Genomic DNA, 16,612 nt, shown 5'->3' on the forward strand with positions numbered 1-16,612 from the left:
ATCCTCTATCAGCTTAGGCTCATCTTCAAAGCCTTCAAAATTCCTGGATGCCACAGACAGGCCTCAATTTCTTCCATGCTGACTGCATAGTCCTGGGAGACACATTTCCCCAGGCTTTGTCAGTAAGCCTTAAGCAGGTGAGGATATTGAAATGGTCTTTCCAGAACTCCCTGAGGGTTAAACGTTTTACTGAAGTGATTTCAAACCACCTTTCAAAAAGTGTTTTTGCTGTCGATTCAATGTCCAGTGCACATTCTGTGAGCACATGACCTGAGCCGTTCATGTTGTTGGTCGACAACCAAGAGAATGCAAGAAAACCAGGACATTTTTTCTAAAATTCCTCGTTCGAAAACCGATTTGTTCAATAAATAATGCAGCCAACAACCGAGGTTCCAATGCATTTGAACAAATTAATACAAACTAAACCTTAAAAATAAGTAATATTTCTACTGCTTATGTCTACTAAGGAATCAAAGAAGGTGTCAACTTTGTATTAATATTTCATATTAGTAAATGGCCTAGGTAGTAGGTTGGTAGACAGCAACCGCCCAGGGAGGTACTACCGTCCTGCCAAGTGAGTGTAACACGAAAGCCTGTAATTGTTTTAAATGATGGTAGGATTGTTGGTGTCCTTTTTTCTGTCTCATGAACATGCAAAATTTCAGGTACGTCTTGCTACTTCTACTTACACTCAGGTCACACTACACATACATGTACAAGCGTATATATACATACCCCTCTGGGTTTTCTTCGATTTTCTTTCTAGTTCTTGTTCTTGTTTATTTCCTCTTATCTCCATGGGGAAGTGAAACAGAATTCTTCCTCCGTAAGCCATGCGTGTTGTAAGAGGCGACTAAAATGCCAGGAGCAAGGGGCTAGTAACCCCTTCTCCTGTATATATTACTAAATTTGAAAAGAGAAACTTTGGTTTTTTCTTTTGGGCCACCCTGCCTCGGTGGGATACGGCCGGTGTGTTGAAAGAAAGAAAGATTAGTAAATGAAGAGTAGTAGGTTGGTAGACAGCAACCGCCCAGGGAGGTACTACCGTCCTGCCAAGTGAGTGTAAAACGAAAGCCTGTAATTGTTTTACATGACGGTAGGATTGCTGGTGTCCTTTTTTCTGTCTCATGAGCATGCAAGATTTCAGGTACGTCTTGCTACCTCTACTTACACTTAGGTCACACTACACAAACATGTACAAGCACATATTTACACACCCCATTGGGTATTTTCTATTTTCTTTCTAGTTCTTATTCTTGTTTATTTCCTCTTATCTCTATGGGGAAGTGGAAGAGAATTCTTCCTCCGTAAGCCATGCGTGTTGTAAGAGGCGACTAAAATGCCGGGAGCAAGGGGCTAGTAACCCCTTCTCCTGTATATATTACTAAATTTGAAAAGAGAAACTTTGGTTTTTTCTTTTGGGCCACCCTGCCTCGGTGGGATACGGCCGGTGTGTTGAAAGAAAGAAAGATTAGTAAATGAAGAGTAGTAGGTTGGTAGACAGCAACCGCCCAGGGAGGTACTACCGTCCTGCCAAGTGAGTGTAAAATGAAAGCCTGTAATTGTTTTACATGACGGTAGGATTGCTGGTGTCCTTTTTTCTGTCTCATGAGCATGCAAGATTTCAGGTACGTCTTGCTACCTCTACTTACACTTAGGTCACACTACACAAACATGTACAAGCACATATTTACACACCCCATTGGGTATTTTCTATTTTCTTTCTAGTTCTTATTCTTGTTTATTTCCTCTTATCTCTATGGGGAAGTGGAAGAGAATTCTTCCTCCGTAAGCCATGCGTGTTGTAAGAGGCGACTAAAATGCTGGGAGCAAAGGGCTAGTAACCTCTTCTCCTGTATATATTACTAAATGTAAAAGGAGAAACTTTTGTTTTTCCTTTTGGGCCACCCCGCGTTGGTGGGATACAGCCGGTGTGTTGAAAGAATCAGTAAATGAAGAGTAGTAGGTTGGTAGACAGCAACCACCCAGGGAGGTACTTCCGTCCTGCCAAGTGAGTGTAAAACGAAAGCCTGTAATTGTTTTACATGATGGTAGGATTGCTGGCGTCTTTTGTCTGTCTCATAAATATGCAAGATTACAGGTACGTCTTGCTACTTCTACTTACACTTAGGTCACACTACACATACATGTACACGTTTATTTATACATACTCATCTGAGTTTTCTTTGATTTTATCTTAGTTCTTGTTCTTATTGCTTTTCCTTTTATATCCATGGGGAAGTGGAATAAGAATCCTTTCTCCGTATGCCATGCATGCTGTAAAAGTCAACTAAAATGCCGGGAACAATGGGCTAATAACCCCCTTTCCTGTAATTATTACTAAAAAAATAAGAAGAAGAAAATTGTCAAAGTGGGAAGTCTGAATGTGCGTGGATGTTGTGCGAATGATAAGAAAGAGATGATCGTGGATGTTATGAATGAGAAGAAGCTGGATGTCCTGGCTTCAAGTGAAACAAAGCTGAAGGGGGTGGGAGAGTTTCAGTGGAGAGGAATAAATGGGATTAGGTCAGGGGTTTCAAGCAGAGTTAGAGCTAAAGAAGGAGTAGCAATAATGTTGAAGGATAAGCTATGGCTGGAAAAGAAGGACTATAAATGTATTAATTCAAGGATTATGTGGAATAAAATAAAGGTTATATGTGAGAAGTGGGTTATAGTAAGCGTATATGCACCTGGGGAAGAGAGAAGTATAGAGGAGAGAGAGAGATTTTGAGAAATGTTGAGGGAATATGTGGGGAGTTTTGAACCAAGTGTGAGAGTACTTGTGGTTGGGGATTTCAATGGTAAAGTGGGTAAAAATATTGTGGAGGAAGTAGTAGGTAAATTTGGGGTGACAGGGGTAAATGAAAATGGGGAGCCTTTAATTGAGCTATGTGAAGAAAGAGGTTCGGTAGTAAGTAATACACATTTTATGAAAAAGAGGATAAATAAATATACAAGGTATGATATGATATATGAATGATATGGTAGTGGATGAGTTTGGGAATGTGTGTAAAGGTAGAAAGTTGAAAGTGAACATAGAAAAAAGTAAGGTGATGAGGGTATCAAATGATTTAGGTAAAGAAAAATTGGATATCAAATTGGGGAGGAGGAGGATGGAAGAAGTGAATGTTTTCAGATACTTGGGAGTTGACGTGTCGGCAGATGGATTTATGAAGGATGAGGTTAATCATAGAACTGATGAGGGAAAAAAGGTGAGTGGTGCGTTGAGGTATATGTGGAGTCAAAAAACGTTATCTATGGAGGCAAAGAAGGGAATGTATGAAAGTATAGTAGTACCAACACTCTTATATGGGTGTGAAGCTTGGGTGGTAAATGCAGCAGCGAGGAGACGGTTGGAGGCAGTGGAGATGTCCTGTTTAAGGGCAATGTGTGGTGTAAATATTATGCAGAAAATTCGGAGTATGGAAATTAGGAAAGGGTGTGGAGTTAACAAAAGTATTAGTCAGAGGGCAGAAGAGGGGTTGTTGAGGTGGTTTGGTCATTTAGAGAGAATGGATCAAAGTAGAATGACATGGAAAGCATATAAATCTATAGGGGAAGGAAGGCGGGGTAGGGGTCGTCCTCGAAAGGGTTGGAGAGAGGGGGTGAAGGAGGTTTTGTGGGTGAGGGGCTTGGACTTCCAGCAAGCGTGCGTGAGCGTATTAGATAGGAGTGAATGGAGACGAATGGTACTTGGGACCTGACGATCTGTTGGAGTGTGAGCAGGGTAATATTTAGTGAAGGGATTCAGGGAAACCGATTATTTTCATATAGTCGGACTTGAGTCCTGGAAATGGGAAGTAAAATGCCTGCACTTTAAAGGAGGGGTTTGGGATATTGGCAGTTTGGAAGGATATGTTGTGTATCTTTATATGTGTATGCTTCTAAACTGTTGTATTCTGAGCACCTCTGCAAAAACAGTGATAATGTGTGAGTGTGGTGAAAGTGTTGAATGATGATGAAAGTATTTTCTTTTTGGGGATTTTCTTTCTTTTTTGGCCTTGGTGGGAGACGGCCGACTTGTTGAAAAAAAATGATATAGCACGTAATGAAAGTAGTTTATTAGATTATGTATTGGTGGATAAAAGGTTGATGGGTAGGCTCCAGGATGTACATGTTTATAGAGGGGCAACTGATATATTGGATCATTATCTAGCTGTAGCTACAGTTAGAGTAAGAGGTACATGGGATAAGAGGAAAATGGCAACAAGTAAGAGGGAGGTGAAAGAGTATAAACTAAGGGAGGAGGAAGTTCGAGTGAAATATAAGCAACTATTGGCAGAAAGGTGGGCTGGTGTAAGTATGAGTAGTGGGAGGGTTGAAAAGGGTTGGAATAGTTTTAAAAATGCAGTATTAGAATGTGGGGAAGAAGTTTGTGGTTATAGGAGGGTGGGTGCAGGAGGAAAGAGGAGTGATTGGTGGAATGATGAAGTAAAGGGTGTGATAAAAGAGAAAAAGGTAGCTTATGAGAGGTTTTTACAAAGCAGAAGTGTTATAAGAAGAACAGAGTACATGGAGAGTAAAAGAAAGGTAAAGAGAGTGGTGAGAGAGTGCAAAAGGAGAGTGGATGATAGAGTGGGAGAGGCACTGTCAAGAAATTTTAATGAAAATAAGAAAAAATTTCACAGTGAGTTAAACAAGTTAACAAAGCCTAGGGAACGAATGGATTTGTCAGTTAAAAACAGAGTAGGGGAGTTAGTAGATGGGAAGATGGAGGTATTGGGTAAATGGCGAGAAAAATTTTGAGGAACTTTTAAATGTCAACAAAGTAAGAGAGGCAGTAATATCATGCACTGGCCAGGAAGGTATACCATCTTTTAGAAGTGAAGAAGAGCAGGATGTGAGTGTGGGGGAGGTGCGTGAGGCATTATGTAGAATGAAGCAGCTGGAACTGACGGGATCATGACAGAAATGTTAAAAGCAGGGGGGTACATAGTGTTGGAGTGGTTGGTATTTTTGCTTAATAAATGTATGAAAGAAGGGAAGGTACCTAGGGATTGGCGGAGAGCGAGTATAGTCCCTTTATACAAAGGGAAGGAGGACAAAAGAGATTGTAAAAATTATAGAGGAATAAGTTTACTGAGTATACCAGGAAAGGTGTACAGTAGGGTTATAATTGAAAGAATTAAGCTAAGACAGAATGTAGAATTGTGGATGAGCAAGGAGGTTTTAGAGTGGGTAGGGGATGTGTAGATGTGTACATTGAAGCATATATGTGAACAGTATTTAGATAAAGGTAGGGAAGTTCTTATTGCATTTATGGATTTAGAAAAGGCATATGATAGAGTGGAAGGGGAGCAATGTGGCAGATGTTGCAAGTATATGGAATAGGTGGTAAGTTACTAAATGCTGTCAAGAGTTTTTATGAGGACAGAGAGGCTCAGGTTAGGGTGTGTAGAAGAGAGGGAGATTACTTCCTGGTAAAAGTAGGTCTTAGACAGGGATGTGTAATGTCACCATGGTTGTTTAATATATTTATAGATGGGGTTGCAAAAGAAGTAAATACTAGGGTGTTCGGGAAAGGGGTGGGATTAAATTATGGGGAATTAAATACAAAATGGGAAGTGACACAGTTACTTTTTGCTGATGATACTGTGCTTATGGGAGATTCTAAAGAAAAATTGCAAAGGTTAGTGGACGAATTTGGGAGTGTGTGTAAAGGTAGAAAGTTGAAAGTGAACATAGAAAAGAGTACAGTGATGAGAGTATCAAATGACTTACATAAAGAAAAATTGGATATCAAATTAGGGAGGAGGAGTATGGAAGAAGTGAATGTTTTCAGATATTTGGGAGTTGACATGTCAGCGGATGGATTTATGAAGGATGAGGTTAATCATAGAACTGATGAAGGAAAAAAGGTGAGTGGTGCATTGAGGTATATGTGGAGGCAAAAAATGTTATCTATGGAGGCAAAGAAGGGAATGTATGAAAGTATAGTAGTACCAACACTCTTATATGGGTGTGAAGCTTGGGTTGTAATGCTGCAGCAAGGAGGCGGTTGGAGGCAGTGGAGATGTCCTGTTTAAGAGCAATGTGTGGTGTAAATATTATGCAGAAAATTCGGAGTGTGGAAATTAGGAGAAGGTGTGGAGTTAATAAAAGTATTAGTCAGAGGGCTAAAGAGGGTTTGTTGAGGTGGTTTGGTCATTTAGAGAAATTGGATCAAAGTAGAATGACATGGAAGCATATAAATCTGTAGGGGAAGGAAGGCGGGGGTAGGGGTCGTCCTTGAAAAGGTTGGAGGGAGGGGGGTAAAGGAGGTGTTGTGGGAGAGGGGTTTGGACTTCCAGCAAGCGTGCTTGAGCGTGTTAGATAGGAGTGAATGGAGACAAATGGTATTTGGGACCTGACGATCTGTTGGAGTGTGAGCAGGGTATATTTAGTGAAGGGATTCAGGGAGTGAGGTGAAAGTGTTGAATGATGATGAAAGTATTTTCTTTTTGGGGATTTTCTTTCTCTTTGGGTCACCCTGCCTCGGTGGGAGATGGCCGACTTCTTGAAAAAAAAAAATGGTGTCTTCAAGACTAATAAGACACTCTTGGTGATTTTAATGTGTACCTGCATGCCAGCACAGTGTGTAAGTTTACTTAGGTACATGTACACAAAAATATAATTATCAGAGTACAGTGGACCTTTGCCTAACTAATGTATCGCATAACGTTAAATCTGCCTAACGAAGCTTTTGAGCATAAAAAATTTTCCCCGCCTAATGATAAAAAACTCGCCCAACGTGATTCGTCCGGGACCTGTCCACGTGTGGCCTGAGTGCGCCTCAGCTGCCCCGTGGGTGCCAGTGTTTACAAGCCAGCCAGTGCAGTCGCATCTACGCATACATTCGGTACATTTCACATTATCCCAGTGTTTTTAGTGCTTGTAATTGCAAAATAAGTCACCATGGGCCCCAAGAAAGCTTCTAGTGCCAATTATTATTTTTTTTTTATTATCACACTGGCCGATTCCCACCAAGGCAGGGTGGCCCGAAAAAGAAAAACTTTCACCATCATTCACTCCATCACTGTCTTGCCAGAAGGGTGCTTTACACTACAGTTTTTAAACTGCAACATTAACACCCCTCCTTCAGAGTGCAGGCACTGTACTTCCCATCTCCAAGACTCAAGTCCGGCCTGCCGGTTTCCCTGAATCCCTTCATAAATGTTACTTTGCTCACACTCCAACAGCACGTCAAGTATTAAAAACCATTTGTCTCCATTCACTCCTATCAAACACGCTCACGCATGCCTGCTGGAAGTCCAAGGCCCTCGCACACAAAACCTCCTTTACCCCCTCCCTCCAACCCTTCCTAGGCCGACCCCTACCCCGCCTTCCTTCCACTACAGACTGATACACTCTTGAAGTCATTCTGTTTCGCTCCATTCTCTCTACATGTCCGAACCACCTCAACAACCCTTCCTCAGCCCTCTGGACAACAGTTTTGGTAATCCCGCACCTCCTCCTAACTTCCAAACTACGAATTCTCTGCATTATATTCACACCACACATTGCCCTCAGACATGACATCTCCACTGCCTCCAGCCTTCTCCTCGCTGCAACATTCATCACCCACGCTTCACACCCATATAAGAGCGTTGGTAAAACTATACTCTCATACATTCCCCTCTTTGCCTCCAAGGACAAAGTTCTTTGTCTCCACAGACTCCTAAGTGCACCACTCACTCTTTTTCCCTCATCAATTCTATGATTCACCTCATCTTTCATAGACCCATCCGCTGACACGTCCACTCCCAAATATCTGAATACGTTCACCTCCTCCATACTCTCTCCCTCCAATCTGATATTAAATCTTTCATCACCTAATCTTTTTGTTATCCTCATAACCTTACTCTTTCCTGTATTCACCTTTAATTTTCTTCTTTTGCACACCCTACCAAATTCATCCACCAATCTCTGCAGCTTCTCTTCAGAATCTCCCAAGAGCACAGTGTCATCAGCAAAGAGCAGCTGTGACAACTCCCACTTTGTGTGTGATTCTTTATCTTTTAACTCCACGCCTCTTGCCAAGACCCTCGCATTTACTTCTCTTACAACCCCATCTATAAATATATTAAACAACCACGGTGACATCACACATCCTTGTCTAAGGCCTACTTTTACTGGGAAAAAATTTCCCTCTTTCCTACATACTCTAACTTGAGCCTCACTATCCTCGTAAAAACTCTTCACTGCTTTCAGTAACCTACCTCCTACACCATACACTTGCAACATCTGCCACATTGCCCCCCTATCCACCCTGTCATACGCCTTTTCCAAATCCATAAATGCCACAAAGACCTCTTTAGCCTTATCTAAATACTGTTCACTTATATGTTTCACTGTAAACACCTGGTCCACACACCCCCTACCTTTCCTAAAGCCTCCTTGTTCATCTGCTATCCTATTCTCCGTCTTACTCTTCTTTCTTTCAATTATAACTCTACCATACACTTTACCAGGTACACTCAACAGACTTATCCCCCTATAATTTTTGCACTTTCTTTTATCCCCTTTGCCTTTATACAAAGGAACTATGCATGCTCTCTGCCAATCCCTAGGTACCTTACCCTCTTCCATACATTTATTAAATAATTGCACCAACCACTCCAAAACTATATCCCCACCTGCTTTTAACATTTCTATCTTTATCCCATCAATCCCGGCTGCCTTACCCCCTTTCATTTTACCTACTGCCTCACGAACTTCCCCCACACTCACAACTGGCTCTTCCTCACTCCTACAAGATGTTATTCCTCCTTGCCCTATACACGAAATCACAGCTTCCCTATCTTCATCAACATTTAACAATTCCTCAAAATATTCCCTCCATCTTCCCAATACCTCTAACACTCTAGTGCCAACCCTGTGGTAAAAAAGGTGAGAATTAGTATGGAAATGAAGAGAGAGATAACTGCGAAGTACGAAAGTGGAGTGCGTGTCTCAGAGCTGGGCAGGTTGTATACCAAACCCCAATCAACCATCGCTACTATCTTGGCCAACAAAACGGTAATCAAGGAAGTTGTTCTTGCAAAAAGTGCCACAACTGAGGAAATTAAGGAAATGTGTACAATGTGGTCAAATGTGCAAACCTTTATGGAGGAAAATCATCTTGACACAGCTATTGCAAGCCATGCTGGTGACTTTTACAATGACAAAGTTGTGAACTACTTTAGGAAAATCTTAAAGAAACGTGAGGTACAGAGCTCTATGGACAGATTTTTGGTGTAACAGAGGTCCAGTGACTCTCAAGCTGGTCCTAGTGGCATTAAAAGCAGAACGGAAGTAACCCAGAAAAGGGCTTGCTACCTCAAGTCCTCATGGAAGGGGATTCCCCTTCCAAACAACAACAACTTCCACTATCTCCCTTCCTCCCATCCCATCAATCATCACCAGATCTTCAATAAAGGTAAGTGTCATGTATTCTTTATTTAGTACAGTAGTAATTGTGCATTTCTTCTTCTGTTTGTGTGTATAAAAATGTATATTTCATGTGGTAATTTTTATTTTTTCATACTTTGCGGTGTCAGGAACGAATTAATTTGATTTCCATTATTTCTTATGGGAAAATTAATTCGGCTAATGATGAGCTCTCAGGAATGGATTAATATCGTTAGGCGAGGATCCACTATATATATAAAATAAGAAATAACTTTCAAACACTTGAATTTCTGGAACGTTTCCAGACATAATGGAGAGATGCGGTGCTCATGGAAAATGTAAACAAACTGGGTGGTGCGTGGCGTATTAGAAAGACGGGGATCTGTATGGAGAGTTTTGGTCATAATCTGAAATCGCCATATTAGCAGAACGCCGTAAAGCAGAGCCCTACTGCACATGTTAGCCATGACAATGAAGACAAGTCAACAAGTAACATATAAACTAAACTTTATCATACTGATAAACACATATAAACTAAACTTTATCATACTGAAAATAAATGATTTTCTTATCAAAATAATAATAATAATAATAATACAGTGGACCCTCGCATAACGATATTAATTGGTACCCGAGAACAAATATTGTTAAGCGAGTTTTTTAACGTTATCCGAGGGAAAATGTTAGCATTAAAAGTATCGTTATGCGAATTTAACGTTATGTGATGCCAACGTTATGCGAGGGTCCACTGTAATAATAATAATAACTATATTAGTTCTACTGTCACTCCTACATGATAATGACTTTCTTGCCTTAGTGTCAGGTTGTCAGAGTAGCACCTTGATGACAGCAACTTCCTGGATGTCCATGAATAGGTATACCTATCATAATAACTTGGTATGACATCTTATCATCTGGTATTATGTCTGTCATAATAATTTGGTATGTATGTCACCTTACTCATCATCTGGTAATATGTCTGACTGTCATAATAACTTGGTATGTCAACTTACTCATTATCTGGTAATATGTCTGACTGTCATAATAACTTGGTATGTCACCTTACTCATCATCTGGTAATATGTCTGACTGTCATAATAACTTGGTATGTCAACTTACTCATTATCTGGTAATATGTCTGACTGTCATAATAACTTGGTATGTCACCTTACTCATCATCTGGTAATATGTCTGACTGTCATAATAACTTGGTATGTCAACTTACTCATTATCTGGTAATGGTGGTAAACTTGACACAACTTGCTGAACTTGCACATTGTTGCAGAAGAAAATAATATGAATTACACTAAGGGTTGACTCCTTAACAGATGAAGTTATCTTTGTCAGCGCTAACAAACTGTAAAGACAAACACACATTATTATAAATACCTAAAAAAATATTATGATACAGTGAATAGAAAAAAAATACCACAGGTGGGGTTAGAACCAGCGATCAGAGAGTCGTAAAACTCCAGACCAGCACGTTAGCCAATGGGCCAACTAGCTACAATAAGATTCATCCAACTAGGTATATTTATACACCATAGGAAGGTGAAATATATAAGTGAACAGTATTTAGATAAGGCTAAAGAGGTCTTTGTGGCATTTATGGATTTGGAAAAGGCGTATGACAGGGTGGATAGGGGGGCAATGTGGCAGATGTTGCAGGTGTATGGTATAGGAGGTAGGTTACTGAAAGCAGTGAAGAGTTTTTACGAGGATAGTGAGGCTCAAGTTAGAGTATGCAGGAAAGAGGGAAATTATTTCCCAGTAAAAGTAGGCCTTAGACAAGGATGTGTGATGTCACCGTGGTTGTTTAATATATTTATAGATGGGGTTGTAAGAGAAGTAAATGCGAGGGTCTTGGCAAGAGGCGTGGAGTTAAAAGATAAAGAATCACACACAAAGTGGGAGTTGTCACAGTTGCTCTTTGCTGATGACACTGTGCTCTTGGGAGATTCTGAAGAGAAGTTGCAGAGATTGGTGGATGAATTTGGTAGGGTGTGCAAAAGAAGAAAATTGAAAGTGAATACAGGGAAGAGTAAGGTTATGAAGATAACAAAAAGATTAGGTGATGAAAGATTGGATATCAGATTGGAGGGAGAGAGTATGGAGGAGGTGAATGTATTCAGATATCTGGGAGTGGACGTGTCAGTGGATGGGTCTATGAAAGATGAGGTGAATCATAGAATTGATGAGGGGAAAAGGGTGAGTGGTGCACTTAGGAGTCTGTGGAGACAAAGAACTTTGTCCTTGGAGGCAAAGAGGGGAATGTATGAGAGTATAGTTTTACCAACGCTCTTATATGGGTGTGAAGCATGGGTGATGAATGTTGCAGCGAGGAGAAGGCTGGAGGCAGTGGAGATGTCGTGTCTGAGAGCGGTGTGTGGTGTGAATGTAATGCAGAGAATTCGTAGTTTGGAAGTTAGGAGGAGGTGCGGGATTACCAAAACTGTTGTCCAGAGGGCTGAGGAAGGGTTGTTGAGGTGGTTCGGACATGTGGAGAGAATGGAGCGAAACAGAATAACTTCAAGAGTGTATCAGTCTGTAGTGGAAGGAAGGCGGGGTAGGGGGCGGCCTAGGAAAGGTTGGAGGGAGGGGGTAAAGGAGGTTTTGTGTGCGAGGGGCTTGGACTTCCAGCAGGCATGCGTGAGCGTGTTTGATAGGAGTGAATGGAGACAAATGGTTTTTAATACTTGACGTGCTGTTGGAGTGTGAGCAAAGTAACATTTATGAAGGGGTTCAGGGAAACCGGCAGGCCAGACTTGAGTCCTGGAGATGGGAAGTACAGTGCCTGCACTCTGAAGGAGGGGTGTTAATGTTGCAGTTTAAAAACTGTAGTGTAAAGCACCCTTCTGGCAAGACAGTGATGGAGTGAATGATGGTGAAAGTTTTTCTTTTTCGGGCCACCCTGCCTTGGTGGGAATCGGCCGGTGTGATAAAAAAAAAAAAAAAAAAAAGGAAGGTTAGCATCGGCACCACTATGACCACAAATGCAAGTTTCTACAGACAAATCTCATGCTAGCGTGGCCATGACAAACTCTAAATAGAAATTTACAGAATATCAAATAATAAGAAACATCTTTAAAATTTTCCGTACTGGATTTGAGTATTTAACTAAAGAAATATTTTAAGACCTAATACACACTTTTATAAAAAAAATGATGGTGAAAGCTTTTCTTTTTCGGGCCACCCTGCCTTGGTGGGAATCGGCCAGTGTGTTAATAAAAAAATAATAAATATTGTATGTACTACGATGGTAGGATTGCTGGTGATCTTTTTCTCTGTCTCATAAACATGCAAGATTTCAAGTACGTCTTGCTACTTCTACTTACACTTAGGTCACACTACACATACTTGTACAAGCATATATATACATACCCCTATAGGGTTTCTTCTATTTTCTTTCTAGTTCTTGTTCTTGTTTATTTCCTTTTATCGTCATGGGAATGTGGAACAGAATTCTTCCTCAGTAAGCCATGAGTGTTGTAAGAGGCGACTGAAATGCCGGGAGCAAGGGGCTAGTAACCCCTTCTCCTGTATAAATTGCTAAATTTAAAAAGAGAAACTTTCGTTTTTCTTTTTGGGCCACCCTGCCTCAGCGGGATACGGCTGGTTTGTTGAAAGAAAGAAATATTGTATGTACTGTGTATTTATTTTATTTTTTGTCTTTTTTATGTCTCGCTGTATTAAGCACTTAATATACGATAGTGTAAACATGTTATCATGCATTGTAGACACATTCAATAATGCATTTACAATGATTTTTCTTACTGTACAGGGTTAGGAGCCTAAGAGCCATACAAACAGAGCCCCCCTGTATTATTAGTGCTTGAAATCAAGATATCATCGTTGCAAAATGTGGTAATTGTGTTAACTAATGCATACCAAAAATCATTAAAAATTGCATTTTATTTGGCTTAGAAAAACTCAAACTGAAAATACTAATTGGTACTTTGGCGCAAATGTTGCCAACAGTGCGTCAATTTCGGCCAACTTCAACACATCATAAAACATAAGCTTTAATCAAATTACACTCATTTTAGTCTTATTCAGTTCAGAAAAATGTACTCTACTGAACTGCAAGAAAGCTTACAATGAAAATAGTGGAGTTCTAATACAACTTTTATGCAGAAGCAATGTAAATATAAATGAAATTAAGAACAAATATTTCAATAGATAACAAGGTATTTACCGTGCAAACAGAGTTGGAATTGTTGAGGCAAGTTGTTGAGGGCAATGTTCCAGCGCACAGCAGCACACTTTATACAGAAGCTCATTACACTGATCTGAAATAAATAATAATTACAGCGAAACCCCGGTATCCGCTGATTTGGTTTTCATGGTTTCAGTTATCCATGGTTTCAGTTATCCATGGTTTCAGTTATCCATGGTTTACCATGGCCCAAAAATAAGCCTTAATTTTGGTTAATAATGACACCAAAGCACAAAAGTAGTGATGGTGTCAATTCTTCAAAGCCTACGAGAAGCCGTGAAGTATTTTCCATCAATGAAAAAGGGACAATTCTGTATTGTGCGCAATTTATCAATTAAATTTTATCATAGGTATGTGTGTAAATGAAAAATTACTTATATATTGGGTTCGCTATTATCCACAGTTTCAGGTATCCACGGCAGGGCTTGCAACATACCTCCCCCCATGGACACGGGGGTTATATTGCATATTCAAAGAGTCATTCTAATTAATAGTGTTTTATGATGATGATAATGATTATGATAGCAGGTTATTTTGGTGTGCAGGTCTGAGACATGTCCCTCCATGATTTTCCAATATGACTGAAGAGACTTAAAGCTTTCCTAGTAGCTCAGAAGTCTGAATGAATGTATATGGGCAGTGAAAGTTCACTGTGTTTTCTAGCACAGTAATCTCACCTGCCTTGAAGGGGACCATAAATATACAGCAGTACAGCCTCTCCTCACTTAATGACGGAGTTCTGCTCCTAAGACCGCATCAGTAAACAAATTTGTCGCTAAGTGAGGAGCATATTATAATGGTAGTGGGTTTGTGTCAACCATCTTTGATATTGCTTTAATATCACCTTTGCAACATTTATAACATTTCTGGTATGTTTTTAAATGTTTATACAGTAGTGTATTGTGTATTGCAATAAACAAAATAGAAAATCAGCTCTAATATACATTATTTAGGTGTACATACTGGTCAGAGAGCCCGTCATAAGTCCGAGTCATCAATAAACAAGTACACAACGCTAAGTGAGGGAAGGCTGTATTGCACCCAGACTGAACAAGACACTTGAAGACTGTCATCATTAGCTCAGTGTCTCATCTTGAAAGTTCTAGTTATCCAGCCTATCATTTTCTTTGTGGTAGCAATGGCAAAATTTTTACCATCACCGAATGAGATATATTCTGACATCCTCACTTTTAAGATTTGAAAATGAAACTTAAACTTAATTGGACAGTTTGAGTTTATCCTGTACTCCATTTTAATTCCTCTATTCTTCCATAGAGAAGGAAATTAAACTTGTCCTCACTGAACATCAAAGTGTTGTCTGAGGCCTTTGGTAGAACTGATACATCTGCCTTTGACAGCTGTTATTCTCATAGAGATTCTGGTGTCATCAGCAAAATGTTTTGGTGCTATGACTTACATCCTTGTCTATGATAGGTATATGAATGAGAAAGAGAAACGGGGCAAGTACTGTGCTTGAAGGAACAGAATTCTTCACAGTGGCAGCGTCCAACTTCACATTTGTTTACTACTACAACTACTACTACTCCTCCAGGTTCTGTTTGTTAGGAAGTTAAATATACATCTGCTCACTTTACCAGTTATTCCTCTTGCACACACATTTTGTGCTCTACTACACCCCAGTGACAAGTGCTTATAAAAGGCTTTTGCAAAATCATTGTACACCACATCAGCATTTAGCTTGTCTTCCAGAGTATACAGGACTGCATCATAATGATCGAGCAATTGTGAAAGGCAGAAGTGACCTGCAATAAACCCCTGTTTTCCTGGATTATACAACTGTTGTTATTCCATGTGATTGGCAATATTGCTTCTTAGGACCCATTCAAAAATTTTTGATAATGTGTAAAGTTCGTGCTATTGTACACAAATAACCCAGAGAGAGGAGCTTATGATGACATTTCAGTCTGACTTGGACCATTTACACAGTCACACTAACAGAAAGGAGAGGAGGAGGGAGTATATATAGGCCAGCAGACAGGGATGGGACAAGAGAAGCAGTAGGAAAGGAAGGAGAGAGGTAATGGTAGAGGTAGTAATAGTAGTAGTAGAATCAGTCAAATACTACTAACCTCTAACTTTCACAGTCACTGTTTGGCTGAATCCTCCCTTACACACAACTTTCCTTGTATGAATCTTAGTCCTGGCTTTGTCTCTGTAGATGCCTTCCTTTCCCATTACATAGCAAAATGATTCAAACTTCAGAACACCTGTGACTTAACTTGATTCTTTTTTTCCCCTTCTCCCTCTTCCCCTTTCCTCTTTCCTCTTCCTCCTTTGAGTTTTCTTTCCTCCTCTGACTTGGATATTTGGTCCTTTATTATTATTTTTCCCCTCCTCTGTGTTCTTGTTTCTACCCTCTGTGGGCCCTTAGCTCCCTTGCAGTGCTCCTCTTTCATAGTATTTGACTGACTACTACTACTACTACAACTACTACCTCTACCACTACCTCTTGTCCTCCTTTCCTACTACCTCTCTTCTCCCATCCCTGTCTGCTGGCCTATATATACTCCCTCCTTCTCTCCTTTTCGTTAGTGTGACTTTGTAAATGGTCCAAGTCAGAGTGAAACATCATCGTAAGCTCCTCTCTCCTATGTGTGGCTTATCTGTGTATTGTTCCAGTCACGGTATTGTGTCTCTTTTTGTTATTTAGTGCTATTGTCTGTAGTTTTCAGCACTTTATAACCACCTTTGTGAAGTGGGGTATTACTGGTAATTTTCAATGACTGTAGTATAACACCAGTGTCCAGGCTCCTCCTCCAAAGAGTACTGAAGGCCTGAGATAATGTCTTGTAATTTTTGATGGATACAAGTTCCAAGAGACCTAGGTAGTAGGTTGGTAAACAGCAACTGCCCAGGAAGGTACTACTGTCCTGCCAAATGAGTATAAAATTGAAGCCTGTAATTGTTTTACATAAACATGCAAGATTTCAGGTATGTCTTGCTACTTCTACTGACACTTAAGTCATACCACATGTGCATGTACATACATACATATATACACACCAC

General features: G+C 40.2%; 1 protein-coding gene across 4 annotated transcripts in view; it reads right to left on the reverse strand.

The window, feature by feature from the left end:
• The window catches only part of tefu (Serine/threonine-protein kinase tefu), an 844,515-nt gene that overhangs the window by 390,442 nt on the left and 437,461 nt on the right, over positions 1–16,612 (reverse strand). For all 4 annotated transcript variants that reach the window (XM_070083426.1, XM_070083425.1, XM_070083427.1 and 1 more), the window contains exons 29-30: positions 13,565–13,658; positions 10,595–10,726 (exon numbers count right to left, since the gene is read on the reverse strand). In XM_070083426.1, the coding sequence (XP_069939527.1) occupies positions 10,595–10,726; positions 13,565–13,658 (226 nt within the window). The remainder of the gene's footprint in view (positions 1–10,594; positions 10,727–13,564; positions 13,659–16,612) is intronic.

The sequence above is a fragment of the Cherax quadricarinatus genome, chromosome 9, assembly GCF_038502225.1.
Source record: "Cherax quadricarinatus isolate ZL_2023a chromosome 9, ASM3850222v1, whole genome shotgun sequence".
NCBI classification, from domain to species: domain Eukaryota; kingdom Metazoa; phylum Arthropoda; class Malacostraca; order Decapoda; family Parastacidae; genus Cherax; species Cherax quadricarinatus.